A 16,984-nucleotide genomic window follows, 5' to 3' on the forward strand; every position below is an offset into this window, starting at 1 on the left:
CCAGTGGGTCTGACACACTAATAAACAGCAGTCTGAATAGAGAGCTCCTTGTGATTACAGTATAACCCTGCCTTTTTAAACTGTCTTCGTAAACAGTCAAAGTGATATCCTGCCTCCACTGCTGATGAATTGCCACATTCATGAATCTGTAGATTGAAGGGTTCAGCCAAATCCTGTCAATCAAGCATTCAGAAATGCAAGCTAACTGTCTGCAGCAGAGCACTTCAGCAGGTTCAGAGGGTCTAAATGGGAGGGTAGAATGAACATTCAGCATAATGGGATTCTTAAGGCTTCACTTCCCCAGGTGGGTCACTTTCGTGGTGACTAAGCTGATGATAGCTGGAGTTTAGACAGATGCACGGTGCTCAGTGGACTCAGTGATATGTCTACATTTCCATGAACAATGTTGACACCTGCAGTCAGCGGATGGCTACATAGAAAGGTGATTTACCATCCCTCTAAAAACTCAAAGGGCTGTGGAAGCAGGGAGAGAATGAAGCCGGTGCGTTCCTGTGCCGAGGTGAGAGCCGTTCTCAAGAGATGGCATAACAAGCTGCGGCCGCCTGCGACCGTAGCCGCGATATCCGCCCATTAAACAGAAACCCCGGGTTCGCCATCGTTAAGAAGCAGCTGTGTTTGCGTGGGTCAGGACTGACAAAGCGCTGGCTGGCTTCTGATAAGCTAATTTTGAAAGGCTCATTATGTCTGATAAAGACTCACATAAATCACAGAGCAGCGCTGACCTGCGGCCGGCCTCAGACGTTTGGCAGGGGAAGCAGGGGGGAACTCTCAACGGGGCTGACTCGGAACGGCTCACATCTCATTACGTTTCTTTCTTGACAGAGTTCCAGGCGCATCTTTGATTCGATGAAGGGTTCCAGCTTTACATACCAGTTCTATTCTGTTCTGTGAGTCTAGATAAAAGGAAGCTGAGAATGTTATGATACAGAATCTCCTGATTGTGGTGGGTGGATGTGTTCCTTGTTGACATGAAAGACTACGATAAAGACCTGTGTAGGAGTTGGACAGCCATTAGCGCAAACATACAGGCCAGATAAAAAGAAGTAATAGACAGTTAACTAGGTCTAGCCTTTCCTTGATCTAAAAAACTAAGGATGGTGGTTTGAGTTCCTTCACAGTTCTTCTGCAGTTTAACCTCTGTAACTTTCCACTGACATGTTCCCTCTCAATGGCATAGACCACATACTGCAGACCATTTACTGTTCTCATGTATGAGAGAACATTGGACTGAGGATAGAGAACACTGATGAATGGAGTATTCATTCACTATCACTAGATATGAAACACTGGCTTTATTTGCTTTCTCCTGAGTTTTGTCCATCTGAAGGCTGCACCCTATTGGCAGTAGTACCACTGGTATGAGCCCAGAGAAAGATATTCACTGGCTCATTAGAAAACATGCTGGGAGAGGAAGCCATAACTGGCTCGAAGTACAACATGAGACTTGGCTCATTGAGTTATATATCTGATTATTTACTAATGGTCTGTTTCCTGAACAGATACAAATGGATCCGGTTGACTTCTGTTACTGGGTTTTATTCACCACTGAAACATGTTTTATCACAGTGCTGTGAATTGTGAATGGACATAAAACAGTTGGCTGTTTCCCTACTTGTGCTGTAAAAAGAGAGCGAAAAGAAATATAGTGGAAAACTAAATGTACCGAAGCCTCTGTCTTAGTCATCATTCTTGTGGAAAACCAAAGTGTTTCCCTAATGCCAGAGTTGTGGTGAGTGGGAGAGAGGGTAGCCTTTGTGTGGGAATATTAGTGTAAGGATGTGTATGACCTTTGACCCCTACACACTGACTGGGTACCAGAAAGCCAACAGCCTCCAACTGCTCCTTAACACTCCTCCTCTCTTCTTTCACTAATGGGACATTTCAACATTACGGCAGAACTTTGACATGCCTTGTTATTCTTAAACATGCCTAATTTCTGCCTGGCACATTTGAAGCCAAGACAAAATATTCTCTTTCACTCGCCTCTGTGAGTTTAGATTATCGAGGAGCTTTTGACAAGGTATGGAAAAAGCATTGTCGGACAGAAAGCATATGCTGTGTGTACATTGCTTCAACCCAGCTGAGGGAGCTCAGATCTGGACAATGCCTATATTGCAGAGGAAAGACTAAAAGTATCATTGTGTCTACCCAGTATTATATAACACCTGGCTTTTCCTACCTTCTCCTTTCCACCTTTTCAGCAACTGTGTTCATTGGTAAATGGTAATATTTGGGGTCTGAGGGAAGAACTGTTACTGTCTCATTTATAACATTTGAGTCATTTAACAGACACTCTTATCCAGAACAACTTACAGTACTGAGTGCATACATGTTTGTACTGGTCTCCTGTGGGAATCAAACCCACAACCCTGGCATTGCAGGCGTCATGATGCAGGACCCTGTATGACCCAGTAGTTCTCTCAGTAACAACACATCTCATTGGCTGTGTCCATAACTCCCGACCTGCTCCCAGCATGCACTGGGAGTTGTGCCTGTGAGTAGCAGTGGGTGAGTAATGAACCATAGTCAGTCATCTGTCAAACCCTACAGCCTCTGTCTGCTAGCCACAACACCCTTCTGGACCACTGCTCACATGGAAACTCTGTGTGTCACTTCTGAACATGCATTTTGGTCAGGTGTCACCAAACTGTAAAGCCATGCTAATTAACTGAGCAATAAAATCATTCACCCTAATTAACAAAGGACTGGCCTATAAAAGGAGGGAATGTCAAACACTGGGAGATCACTGGATTTCTGCACACAAAGGAAGGAATGCAAAGTGTGTGTGTGTGTGTGTGTGTGTGTGTGTGTGTGTGTGTACCTACTGTATATATTATCAGTCAGTAAAGAGAATATCTACCCCTTAACAAGACAGTATAATCTGTGCTCTAATTACACTTACTACTGCCATTTAACAACTGAATCACTGTTAATTTACCATCTTTTTGACTCTCTCTTTTCTCACACAGACACAAGCACTACAGACTGGCTCCCATACTTAAACTCTGTCTGACCCATACCACTGACTGTCCCATTTACCTTTGTTCTAATTCTGCAGAGCAGAGACTGTGGCTGTGTCCTCTGTGAATTTGTGTGTTGTTGAGCTGTTCTGTCCTGTCTGTGAGCCGGCTCCTGGGATGTGTGTGTGAGTGTATAGTGGGCCAGGTGGCCCCTTGGGGCCCGAGGCTGCTGAGAACACCTGCTGCTGTAGCCTAGAGGACTCTGCTATCCCAAGTGCCCGAGCTTGTGTAAAGCATGTTGTTTGTGGTCTTGTTATGTTATTATCCCACAATGCAAAGCAAAAGTGGAATCATACTGGGAGCAGAAACTCCTCATGACCCATCAGTACTGCCCAGAGCACTGTAGGATGACTTTCACAATCTAATACATGTGATGTTACTACAGAAGTTGAACTATCTCCCCTGTTAAAGTGGGAAATTCCAAGAATTTAAACGTTCCACGCCTGAAGTAATGCCTTATCACAGGTACGTAGGAGAATCAACCATTCTAGTTCAAAGTGAAAACATTTCAGCAATTCTCATTGATCAGAAAAAGAGGCCATTCTTCACTTGTTCAAATATTTTTCTTGTCCAGACCTACATGTGTCTGTCTGGATTATAGATTTAGGACTCCAGTCAATCTGAGAAATGTATTCTCTGTTTTCTCTGTTTTCTCTTGCTCCGTCTCTCTCCTCAGAAATCCCATTCAGCTCAGGGCCATCTCTGCCATTGAGAGAAGTGGGAGATGAATACCCCATCTTATTTATAGAGTTTTGAGTAGAGTTCCAGATGGCCTATATAAAACTGAATACAGTACCACTTCATTTCAGTAATAGGGCCTAAGATTAGCCACTGAGGCATTGTGAAGTCTATTATCTAACGTCCAGTAAGCTGTCCCTAGCCAAGTACAGTACGGCGGTAGGATTTCTGAGGATGATTTTAAAACAGGCTTTCTCATCATGGGAGTTTCCTGTCACTCAGCCATAGGGGGCAAACGTTTTGTCTTCTAAAGAGATGATACCATCTTTTGGGTACTGGTTTCACATCTTATTCCTGGACCATTCTTTTTCCTATGTCAGTCAGAGTGAGAATCCCATCTGCTTAAACCATTAGCCAAATTGAAGAGGACAGAATTCAAGTTTGAAAATGAAGTGTCTAGAATTAAACTAGATATTATAAGCTTCCCCGGTGAGATCAAATTAAGTAGCCATGTGAGGCGTGACAGTGATATGAGGCGGAAACAAGAATATCACGAATTAGAAGACATCTAATGTAAATCTTACCACTCAGTTAATTATGTTTCACATAAACAAAGTTTGAATTTGTTCATCAAATCCCATTTTGCTCTCAAGATACAGTGTATCTGTTACTGGATCCCTCAAAAGACATACTTCAATCAGAACATCCAGCTGCTAACTAATGAGAACATGCTCCTATATGCATGGTTAATGAATACTTTCCATAAGTCTCTCCTTCATCTATGCAGGATGCAGATCTCTAGTCTTAAGCAGCTGACCTTCCATTGCTGACTGTGTAGATCCAACAAAGCTGTGGTATCATGGTGCCCCACGGTTATCGGCCAGACTAAACATCAGGCAGACAGACTACAGTACGCTTCCTGTTGTTGACATTTCTCAAGGCGGCAGGTTTTCCTTGCGACTGAGTTTAATGAACGTGATGCTCCCGAATGTCGCAGCGGTCTAAGGCACTGCATCTCAGTGCAAGAGGCGTCACTACAGTCCCTGGTTCGAATCCAGGCTGTAGCACATCCGGCGTGATTGCGAGTCCCATAGGGCGGCGCACAATTGGCCCAGCATCGTCGAGGGTAGGCTGTCATTGTAAATAAGAATTTGTTCTTAACTGACTTGCTTAGTTAAATAAAGGTTAAATGCGCTCATACCTCCCGCTAAGGCATCTGTTGGGTGAGACTCACCACAGATGGAGAAAGACAGAAAACAGCTTCTAGGCTTTCATTTCAAAGAAAGATGATCCAGCTATACCACCTCTTATCTTTTTCCTCTCTCTCTCTGTGTCTGTATCTGAGGTGATCACACTGATCATGTAAAATGAAGTACGACACACTCCCATGGGTGGAAACATATCCCTCGCATTCATCACTGGAGCTTCATTGTCAGAAGTTGATCCACAGAACAGACATAAATCTCTCTGCCAAATCCCGTTGAAGAGAACAGGGCAATTTACTCATCTCAACCAGAGAGAGGATGGATATGGAAAGTGATTATACTTCACCTGACCCTCCACAACGCAATACAGAGCTATTTGGAGTCTGGGTTACTGTACACACTGTACAGACATTCATGAGCGAGGATAACCCTTATCCATTGTTTACTAAAAATAAATTACATTCTGTGAGTTAGCATACCAGACCACAGTGCTGGCTGAGAATTGCAGTGTGGATGCCACCCTCAGGAATATGATGAAGTGTGGTCATGGGCTTAGGTGTCACTGGATTAGGAGAGGAAGAAAGGGTCAAAGAAACCAATGGGCCTCTCGAGTGGCGCAGTGGTCTAAGGCACTGCATCGCAGTGTTAGCTGTCACTATAGATCCAGGTTCGATTCCAGGCTGTGTTGCAGCCAGCCGTGACTGGGAGACCAATTAGGTGGTGCACAATTGGCCCAGCATTGTTTGGGTTAGGGGAGGCTTTGGCCGGCCGGGTTGTCCTTGTTCCAAGGCTCTCTAGCGACCCCTGTGGCAGTCCGGGCACATGCACACTGACATGGTTGCCAGGTGTACAGTGTTTCCTCTGACACATTGGTGAGGCTGGCTTCCAGGTTAAGTGGGCATTGTGTCCAGAAGCAGTGCAGCTTGGAGGGATTGTGTTTCGGGGGACGCATGGCTCTTGACCTTCGCCTCTCCCGAGTCCATACGGGAGTTGCAGCAATGGGACAAGACTGTAACTACCAATTGGGGAGAAAATGGGGTGTAAAAAAAGATATACATTAAAAAACTATTCACAGGTCTTCTGCCTTAAATGAGGCAGCTCTTTTCTCCACCAATCTTGTATACTGTTGTTCAACTGTGTCTTGTTGTTGAAGACAAAACACATGATCGTTATAATGATTCTCTCTTGATTGAGAACTCTCTGTTCTTTTTCTTTAGTTGTTGTTTGGTTCTCAGGGTCTCTATTAGGATGTAGCCTAAATGTCTGATAAGGTCTCTGAAGCTCTCACTTGTATTGTAATTGGCAGAGATATCAGAACATGAACTACACTGCTGTTTGGCAAAGGGCTTCAGTGTCAAAACCACGGTCTGCTCTCATGAGAGAGGGGGGTGAGAGATAGCACAGAGAAAGCAAGGGTAATGAGAGCGAAGCCTAGCAGCTTTTGGCAGAGATCCTAGGAAATCACTCAACACATTGCAGGTTCAAGCATGATTGTTTGAAGTTGTGTTGTTTTTCTATTTGTGAATTCATTTCAGATAATAGAGTGACAGCTGTTCAGTAGTGGGGCGTGTAATTAAACAACTTTGTATGCCTAATGCATACTGCTAATTGACAGTTGTTGTCATCTCTTCAATTTTTGTCAAAGAGCAATGAACAAAAGCTTGGCATCTATTGGATTTTCCATCCATTAGGCAAAACAGTTGAGATTCAATTTACATCAAAAGGAAAATATAATACAAATGAGAGACACATTAATTACAACAATGACAAATAACTTTTATTAAATCTTTTTTTGTAGTTAGTCATAGCTGCTCCAACACATTTGTGTATTTACAAATAATGGCCTTCGTATGAAATACAGTACATTTGCAGAACATTCTGGTGAAGAGAGTTGGACCGGGGAGAGAGGGAGGAGTTACAACAGTCTGGGGAGGTGAGGACGATAGGGCTGGGATAACAGACAGTCACTGGGGACAGGGACAGAGGACAGGGACAGAGAACAGGGACAGAGGACAGGGACAGAGAACAGGGACAGACGACAGGGACAGAGGACAGCGACAGAGGACAGCGACAGAGGACAGCGACAGACGACAGGGACAGAGGACAGCAACAGAGGACAGCGACAGAGGACAGCGACAGAGGACAGGGACAGAGGACAGGGACAGAGGACAGGGACAGAGGACAGGGACAGAGGACAGGGACAGACGACAGGGACAGAGGACAGGGACAGGGGACAGAGGACAGAGGACAGGGACAGAGGACAGGGACAGAGGACAGGGACAGACAACAGGGACAGAGAACAGGGACAGAGGACAGGGACAGAGGACAGGGACAGAGAACAGGGACAGAGGACAGGGACAGAGGACAGCGACAGAGGACAGCGACAGAGGACAGCGACAGAGGACAGCGACAGAGGACAGCGACAGAGGACAGGACAGAGGACAGGGACAGAGGACAGGGACAGACGACAGGGACAGAGGACAGGGACAGAGGACAGGGACAGAGGACAGGGACAGAGGACAGGGACAGAGAACAGGGACAGACGACAGGGACAGACAACAGGGACAGACAACAGGGACAGAGGACAGCGACAGAGGACAGGGACAGAGGACATAGGAGGGCACAGTGGTGTCAGGTTCAGGCTACATGGCTACAGTAGCAGGTGCCAGGTGAAAAGCTCCTCCTAAAAGACTCAATTCACCCTGTAACACAACTGCATCTCATACTGTACATCAACTTTTGAATGGAAAATTACACAAGTTAACTGATTCATGACATTGTGATATGGACAGAAAACCAACACTTAACAAGCTTTACAAAATCTCCTGAATTCAGATAACAACATGGTGCTGCTGACTACTGAAGCTTCCTCTGAAACCATTGTAGTGAAGATTAAGAGGGACCACAGACAAACTAAGCATGTACAGGGACTCAAAACATTAGGCGCCTAAACCACATTTCAGATGCAAATACTACTAAGCTCTGGTCAAAAGAGGAGGGCGATGGGAGTGCAGTATGGTTCTTGGATGAGCATGGATGGATATAGTGCACTTCCAATAGTAGAGCCCTTAACTTGGGCACTTCAACCTCCACACACACACTATAACATTGATATGTGAAAACCTTACACGAAAGATATGGACTGTAACATTGATCATGTTTCTCCTACTAAAAGATATTAAACAAATGTAATCAACAGTTTTTGATATCCAACATTGACTTCATTCTCTCACTAACAGCATTAACAATGTGTCTTTGTTAACTGCGGTTGTCCTTCAAAGAGGTGTGAGATCCACTGCTCTAACACTACGTTATATGAGACTACAGCTGGATACACAGTATCCATGAGACAAGCTGATCCGTGTTTCCCAACATTGACTGGCTGAAGTGAATGATGTCAGTCACAATGAATTTCAGCTTTTCTTATTTAAAGACTTGTTCAAACTGAATCCCACACTTGCAGCCAACAGAGGCAGAGGCTAATGTATTTCTCAGTGATAGTCCATCCCCTTTACAAAGGATGTGAGTTGGTGTCAGTACACTAAATAGACTGTGTATCAGACAGTGGAAGGACATATTTACCGTGTTCCTGTGTTTGAGAAGCCCATCACTATTGATCTCAGCTGGCCTTTTCTCTCTCCTCATTACTCATTCCAGTCCTCTGGTGGTAAAAAATTACCTCTGGGCTGAACAGGACACCTCTCTCTCCCTGCTAGTGAACCTATCCAGAGGCTGAACAGGACACCTCTCTCTCCCTGCTAGTGAACCTATCCAGAGGCTGAACAGGACACCTCTCTTTCCCTGCTAGTGAACCTATCCAGAGGCTGAATAGGACACCTCTCTCTCCCTGCTAGTGAACCTATCCAGAGGCTGAACAGGACACCTCTCTCTCCTTGCTAGTGAACCTATCCAGAGGCTGAACAGGACATCTCTCTCTCCCTGCTAGTGAACCTATCCAGAGGCTGAACAGGACACCTCTCTTCCTCACTCTCTCTCATCTCTCGTTCTCCCTCCTGGTGGTCGATTTTTCTCATTCCAGAAATAACTAGCGCATGGCCCCCCAGCATGTGGTCTGCTTGGACACCGCTCCTCACGACATCAAAGACACGGCTAAATCACACTAGAGCTGCAGCTGCTACAGATGAAACCAACGTTGCCACAACCTACCTTCAACTTTTGGAGAAACGTTGGACCTGTTGGAAAGTGTGGGTTGATCATCACTGAATGGTCGCTAACCTATCAATATCAATGAAGGTTTTTGTTGTTTGCTTGGGGAAAAAACTCAAGAATATTACTAAGAACATAATTGAAACTAATCGTACTAGTTATAGAGTCATCCCTGAACTTTTTGTTTATGTACAGTACATAATTGTAGTTTTGTAGAGGTTATGACAATGTTGAAAAGAAGTAGTGGATGGTAATATGGGCTGACTTGTTAGGACACATACAGTTTGTGATTACTGTTACAGGGAAGAAACACAGTTCTAACACACATTCTGACACCCTGATACAACATCCAACTATGTCCTCTTCCCTGAACTCTGTTAGATAAAAACAATCCAATTCCATTTTGTGTCCAAGCCCAGATATTACATGTGTATGAAACATAACTACACCTTTCCAAAATAAAAAGAGAGACTGGTGCTTTTAAGTGGTGGGATGTTTTGGGCTTGTCTCTGCACTAGTTACAGTGACTGAACCAGAACAATCAGAAAAGGGAAAGAGCACAAGGACTCAACAATAAATAGGAAAATACATTTGCCTGACAAAATACCATATCAACTCCCAGGCTCCTCGCAAATATACACCCGTGTTGCTTGCTAAATTTGAATTACGTGATTCATTTAAAAAATACATGAATTGATCACTAATTCCCCTAAAAGGACACAAATTGCTAAACATGAGTGCTTCTTTTTTTCCGGTTCAGCTAAGATCGTTCACTCCCAGTCTCTGAATCATCAAATCCAACCCCCATCTCATGAACTTCTAATGGACTCTTCAAAGGCAAGAAAATAACAGAGCCCCCTCCCCTTGGCAACAGGACTTCTCCAAGCAACAACCATGGCTCTGGATCCTTGATTCACCATTGATTGACCAGCATGCCTTGTCCTCATTTGATTGGCCAGTATGTCTTGGCCACATTTGATTGGCCAGTATTCCTTTGCTTCATTGCCATTGGCTGATCTGATCAGTCACAAGCCATCTTCAAATGATCATAGTTATTCGCTGTAAGACTTCATCATATTCTCAATCAAAGTCATTTCGGGGCTTGAAAAAAAGTTATTTTTAGTAGTTCTTGTTCCGTTGTTTCATCTTGCAAAAGGTATGGTGGGACCACAGAAGAGAGAGTGATTTTGTGTGAGGACCACAGAAGAGAGAGAGAGAGAGAGAGAGAGAGAGAGAGAGAGAGAGAGAGAGAGAGAGAGAGAGAGAGAGAGAGAGAGAGAGAGAGAGAGAGAGAGATGGGGACAGCAAATTCACTGGAATACTATGACCTTCAATATTAACATCTACAGGAAAGTAAAATGACAAAATGAGAGTCAAAAAGGCTTTTGGCATCTTAACTCCCCAAAGCAAAGTTTATAAAAAGGTCTTCCCCCTTAGAAGTCCACCTCTCCCCGGCACTCAGACTGCCTTTTAAAAAGTGCACCTTGGGGGTTGTATGGTCCAGTCAGGTCCGCCCTGTCTAAAACCCTCAGGCTGGGCGCTATAAAGACAAGATGGCTGCACAGAGAACCAGGGCGGAGGTGACCAGCAGGCCAGTGGTCTGAACCCGGCCCACCGAGTTGACGTCACCTCGGGACGGCTCGGCTGATTCGTGACTGGTATCATCTAGATGGAGGAAGCAAGGAGGGAGAGAGGAGGAGATAAGAATCCCTGAGACATCAAGAGATATTATCATTTAGCTGCAACGACTGAAACATTCATGTATGAAATGGAGTGGTGGCTTTGTCATTCCATCAACTTTCTATGTGACTGACTCATCCATTCAGCTGGTACAATGGGAAACTATGAGCCCCTTCGGAATTCTGTATTAGGAAATATAATTTGTCATACCCGGGTACACAGACACTCTCAAGCATGCAGGCAGGCACGTACCCCTACACACAGTTTATGGAGTCTTACAAACCTCTTGGTTCTAGGGAATTGTCCACCCTCTCATTCACGTCAAAGACCCGATCGTGAACACTGACAGTTTTCACACAATTGTCTGCAACAAAAGGAAAGGGTGGAACGTGAACATTCACAGCGAGCCCAAGATTGATATTCGACTCTCACACAATTCATTTAAAGTTTTTTCACAGTTTGAAAGAAATAGAAAATAGAATGTTCTTTCAGAAATCCACTTACTTGCTGGTCTGACGAACACCTTCAGTCGAAGGCAACTTCTCCTTCCATTGTCAGCAACGGTGGATGCTGTGAAAACAGTTCAGTTATGTTAGGAACAATGCTTATCGACATATACGTCAAACAGAGAGCTATCACACCCCAAACAAGGTGAAGATTCCACTGACTTGAAGGTTCTCAATGGATGCAATTTGTGATAAATGTAGCATACTGTCTGTCGATCAAACGCCTGAAACACATCTTTCTATTGGCTACGGAGTGAGGGCAACATCTGCACCTCAGACTTCCATTAGCTTCCAATAACAAAAACACATGCTCCCGAGTAACATCCACATCTGCTACTCAAACTTCCATTGGTTCAAAGGACAGTCTGCACCTGCTACTCAAACTTCTATTGGCTCCAAATTTCATCCACATCTGCAACACAGAAATCTATTGGCTCAGAGTAACATCACCGTCTGCTATGAAGTATTTGATTGGCTGCAGAGACCATCAAAACCTGACACTGAGTTCTATTAGCAGTAAATTAGCACAACCCTGCTACACAGACGTAAACTCTGGGTAACTGGAATATGACAGCTGCTTCACTAAATCTCAGTGGTGGCAAGTCACTTCGACTCAGGCCGCTCCAACTTCTGACCTGCAACAACTAGACAATGTCACCTAGGACATAGTCACCAAACAAGACTGCGGCGGTTTCATATTGTGTGATGTCTTGAGAAGCAATAGTTCTGAAGTCCCTATCGCTCTTCTATACGGAAAGTAGGTTGTGACTGAGATCTTGTTCTTGTTGCTAGTTTGACAGACTCTGACCTGTGCTTGTATTAATCTATAGAATGGCTCTGTTCTTCTCCCACCCCACCCAGACAGTGCTCTGTGGGCCTCTGTGTTCTGACCACATCATTTCCGGGCCTGCCTGGGGTCTCAAGCTGCTCTCAATCTAGTCATAAACCCCCACCAACCCCTCAGGGCACCATCATGCTGTGTGTGTGTGTGTGTGTGTGTGTGTCTCAGAGAAAGAGCGAGAGAGAGAGCGAGAGGCAGTTTGTCCTATTGACTATCCCATATCATGAGATTCTCTTCTTCAAGCAGCAGTCATCGAAATTGTTAAAAGGTTTTGAAAACAATTCTAAAAAATACAACAGGACAATGGATGAAGATACTCCAAACGTTTAGAATTTAAAACATCTATCAGATATTGACAAAGCACATAACACATTTTACTCGTGCGGGCAAATAATGAGTTCAGGGATTTTGGTGGGAATCCAGGTATTCAATTTATTGTAAAAAAAATATATATTTGATACACTGCCGATTTTGCAGGTTTTCCCACTTACAAAGCATGTAGAGGTCTCTAATTTTCATCATAGGTACACTTCAACTGTGAGAGACGGAATCTAAAACAAAAATCCAGAAAATCACATTGTATGATTTTTAAGTAATGAATTAGCATTTTATTGCATGACAAAAGTATTTGATACATCAGAAAAGCAGAACTTAATATTTGGTACAGAAACCTCTGTTTGAAATTACAGAGCTCATACGTTTCCTGTAGTTCTTGACCAGGTTTGCACACACTGCAGCGGGGATTTTGGCACACTCCTCCATACAGACCTTCTCCAGATCCTTCAGGTTTCGGGGCTGTCGCTGGGCAATACTGACTTTCAGCTCCCTCCAAAGATTTTCTATTGGGTTCAGGTCTGGAGACTGGCTAGGCCACTCCAGGACTTTGAGATGCTTCTTACGGAGCCACTCCTTAGTTGCCCTGGCTGTGTGTTTCGGGTCGTTGTCATGCTGGAAGACCCAGTTACGACCCATCTTCAAAGCTCTTACTGAGGGAAGTAGGTTGTTGGCCAAGATCTCGCGATACATAGCCCCATCCATCCTCCCCTCAATACGGTGCAGTCGTCCTGTCCCCTTTGCAGAAAAGCATTCCAAAGAATGATGTTTCCACCTCCATGCTTCACATAGGGATGATGTTCTTGGGGTTGTACTCATCCTTCTTCTTCCTCCAAACATGGCGAGTGGAGTTTAGACGAAAAAGCTACATTTTTGTCTCATCAGACCACGTGACCTTCTCCCATTCCTCCTCTGGATCATCCAGATGGTCATTGGCAAACTTCAGATGGGCCTGGACATGCGCTGGCTTGAGCAGGGGGACCTTGCGTGCGCTGCAGAATTTTAATCCATGACGGCGTAGTGTGTTACTAATGGTTTTCTTTGAGACTGTGGTCCCAGCTCTCTTCAGGTTATTGACCAGGTCCTGCCGTGTAGTTCTGGGCTGATCCCTCACCTCCCTCATGATCATTGATGCCCCACGAGGTGAGATCTTGCATGGAGCCCCAGACCGAGGGTGATTGACCTTCATCTTGAACGTCTTCCATTTTCGAATAATTGCGCCAACACTTGTTGCCTTCTCACCAAGCTGCTTGCCTATTGTCCTGTAGTCCATCCCAGCCTTGTGCAGGTCTACAATTTTATCCCTTATGTCCTTACACAGCTCTCTAGTCTTGGCCATTGTGGAGAGGTTGGAGTCTGTTTGATTGAGTGTGTGGACAGGTGTCCTTTATACAGGTAATGAGTTCAAACAGGTGCAGTTAATACAGGTAATGAGTGGAGAAGAGGAGGGCTTCTTAAAGAAAAAATAACAGGTCTGTGAGAGCCGGAATTCTTACTGGTTGGTAGGTGATCAAATACTTATGTCATGCAATAAAATGCAAATGAATTACTTAAAAATCATACAATGTGGTTTTCTGGATTTTTGTTTTAGATTCCGTCTCTCACAGTTGAAGTATACCTATGATTAAAAAAATACAGACCTCTACATGCTTTGTAAGTAGGAAAACCTGCAAAATCGGCAGTGTATCAAATACTTGTTTTCCCCACTGTATATACAATGTCTTATTCTATCAGGTATTTTTTAAATATTTTGTGTTAATACAAAGAAAATGATATGTGCCTCATTTGCATAAATAATGTATTTGCGTGCATTCATTCTAATGAAATCAAATGTTATTTGTTTTAAGAAAAATACATGTTACGAATGTATTTATTAAAATAAACTGAAGTTAAAAAAAATAAGAAAATAGAAAAATAACAAATAATTAATGAGCAACAATAAAATAACAGTAACTAGGCTACATACAGGGGGTACTTCATTAACATCAAGGGGTGGAACAGGGCTGCAGCCACCAAACACCTGCTCTGTCTACCCTACCTGCTGTTTACCCTACCTTCTCTGTCTACCCTACCTGCGCTGTCTACCCTACCTGTACTCACCTGCACTGTCTACCCTACCTGTACTCACCTGCTCTGTCTAACCTACCTGTACTCACCTGCACTGTCTACCCTACCTGTACTCACCTGCACTGTCTACCCTACCTGTACTCACCTGCTCTGTCTAACCTACCTGTACTCACCTGCACTGTCTACCCTACCTGTACTCACCTGCACTGTCTACCCTACCTGTACTCACCTGCACTGTCTACCCTACCTGCACTCTCTACCCTACCTGCACTGTCTACGCTACCTTCTCTGTCTACCCTACCTGCACTGTCTACCCTACCTGTACTCACCTGCACTGTCTACCCTACCTGCACTGTCTACCCTACCTGCACTGTCTACCCTACCTGTACTCACCTGCACTGTCTACCCTACCTGTACTCACCTGCACTGTCTACCCTACTTGTACTCACCTGCTCTGTCTACCCTACCTGTACTCACCTGCACTGTCTACCCTACCTGTACTCACCTGCTCTGTCTAACCTACCTGTACTCACCTGCACTGTCTACCCTACCTGTACTCACCTGCACTGTCTACCCTACCTGTACTCACCTGCACTGTCTACCCTACCTGCACTGTCTACCCTACCTGCACTGTCTACGCTACCTTCTCTGTCTACCCTACCTGCACTGTCTACCCTACCTGTACTCACCTGCACTGTCTACCCTACCTGCACTGTCTACCCTACCTGCACTGTCTACCCTACCTGTACTCACCTGCACTGTCTACCCTACCTGTACTCACCTGCACTGTCTACCCTACTTGTACTCACCTGCTCTGTCTACCCTACCTGTACTCACCTGCACTGTCTACCCTACCTGTACTCACCTGCTCTGTCTACCCTACCTGTACTCACCTGCTCTGTCTACCCTACCTGTACTCACCTGCACTGTCTACCCTACTTGTACTCACCTGCTCTGTCTACCCTACCTGTACTCACCTGCACTGTCCACCCTACCTGTACTCACCTGCTCTGTCTACACTACCTGTACTCACCTGCTCTGTCTACACTACCTGCTCTGTCTACCCTACCTGCTCTGTCTACCCTACCTGTACTCACCTGCTCTGTCTACCCTACCTGCTCTGTCTATCCTACCTGCACTCACCTGCTGTCTACCCTACCTGCTCTGTCTACCCTACCTGTACTTACCTGCTCTGTCTACCCTACCTGCACTCACCTGCACTGTCTACCCTACCCGAACTCACCTGCACTGTCTACCCTACCTGCACTCACCTGCCCTACTTGTTCTTACCTGCTCTGTCTACCCTACCCAAACTCACCTGCACTGTCTACCCTACCTGTACTCACCTGCACTGTCTACCCTACCTGCACTCACCTGCACTGTCTACCCTACCTGTACTCACCTGCTCTGTCTACCCTACCTGCTCTGTCTACCCTACCTGTACTCACCTGCTCTGTCTACCCTACCTGCACTCACCTGCTCTGTCTACCCTACCTGCACTCACCTGCTCTGTCTACCCTACCTGTCACGTTCTGTTTGTGTTAATAGCAGTGTGTCAATAGCAGGATACCCTCGGATTAAAAATCAACACGCTTGGCTACATATTACACCTATCTATACATACTTTACATTGTTTGCGAGATCAGACATAATATCACTATAATCTGAGTATTCATTTTTGGAAGTTGCTTTCATTTCAGTGCATCTCATTTGTATGCATTTCAACTGTATTAAATTATTACTTTTTTAAATTCCACCCAATAAAATAAAGTAATCTTTCTTGTGATATAAGTGTTAAGATGGTGCATTATCTCCCTGACAAAGCTTTATTGTTCTCATAAATGCAACAGAAGACTGTGTTCCATTGAGCCCATTTCAGCCATTACCGGTGTGTTTGGCAGGTGATTACAAACATTTCCGCAGTCGTTACGTTAATGGAAATAAACGACAGCCACACGCAAGAGTATGAAGGAGTTGTAGGAGTGAAATGAAAGCAATAAATCCAGCGAGATTTAAGTGACAAGTGGATTTTGCACCCCTCAGACACATGAAAAAGACAGATCCTCAGGTGGGTGGGGCATGGTCGTTGCTACTTCTTCCCAGTGAATGATACTGGCAGTAAATTCCAGATAAAAACTAGCCTTGTCAGTATTTCCACAGCGGAAGACTGGACTTCCCATTTCAAAGCACTTAGCGTGACTATGAAACAAGATAAAAATTGTCTTTAAAACTTGATGATGAGAGTTATATTGGCAGTGTGTTGGGGGAAAAAACAGCCAGGGGTGTCAATCATGACTCTTTTGTCTGTGTCAGCAAGTATCATGTAACTTACCTCACACCCCTACAGTGGCAGGCACACAGGCCAGACTGCACTAGCTCCCTTTCCATTCAGACAGACAGACAGACAGACAGACAGACAGACAGACAGACAGACAGACAGACAGACAGACAGACAGACAGACAGAC

At 44.7% G+C, this 16,984-nt stretch overlaps 1 protein-coding gene across 1 annotated transcript in view; it reads right to left on the reverse strand.

Annotated features, from left to right (window-relative positions):
- Positions 1–10,341: 10,341 nt before the first annotated feature.
- The window catches only part of LOC115122248 (ephrin-A5b-like), an 88,147-nt gene continuing 81,504 nt past the window's right edge, over positions 10,342–16,984 (reverse strand). Inside the window, exons 3-5 of the mRNA XM_029651446.2 lie at positions 11,276–11,341; positions 11,055–11,135; positions 10,342–10,756 (exon numbers count right to left, since the gene is read on the reverse strand). Of these exons, the coding sequence (XP_029507306.1) occupies positions 10,632–10,756; positions 11,055–11,135; positions 11,276–11,341 (272 nt within the window). The 3' untranslated portion in view covers positions 10,342–10,631. The remainder of the gene's footprint in view (positions 10,757–11,054; positions 11,136–11,275; positions 11,342–16,984) is intronic.

Source organism: Oncorhynchus nerka, linkage group LG4 (genome assembly GCF_034236695.1).
Source record: "Oncorhynchus nerka isolate Pitt River linkage group LG4, Oner_Uvic_2.0, whole genome shotgun sequence".
Taxonomy (NCBI): domain Eukaryota; kingdom Metazoa; phylum Chordata; class Actinopteri; order Salmoniformes; family Salmonidae; genus Oncorhynchus; species Oncorhynchus nerka.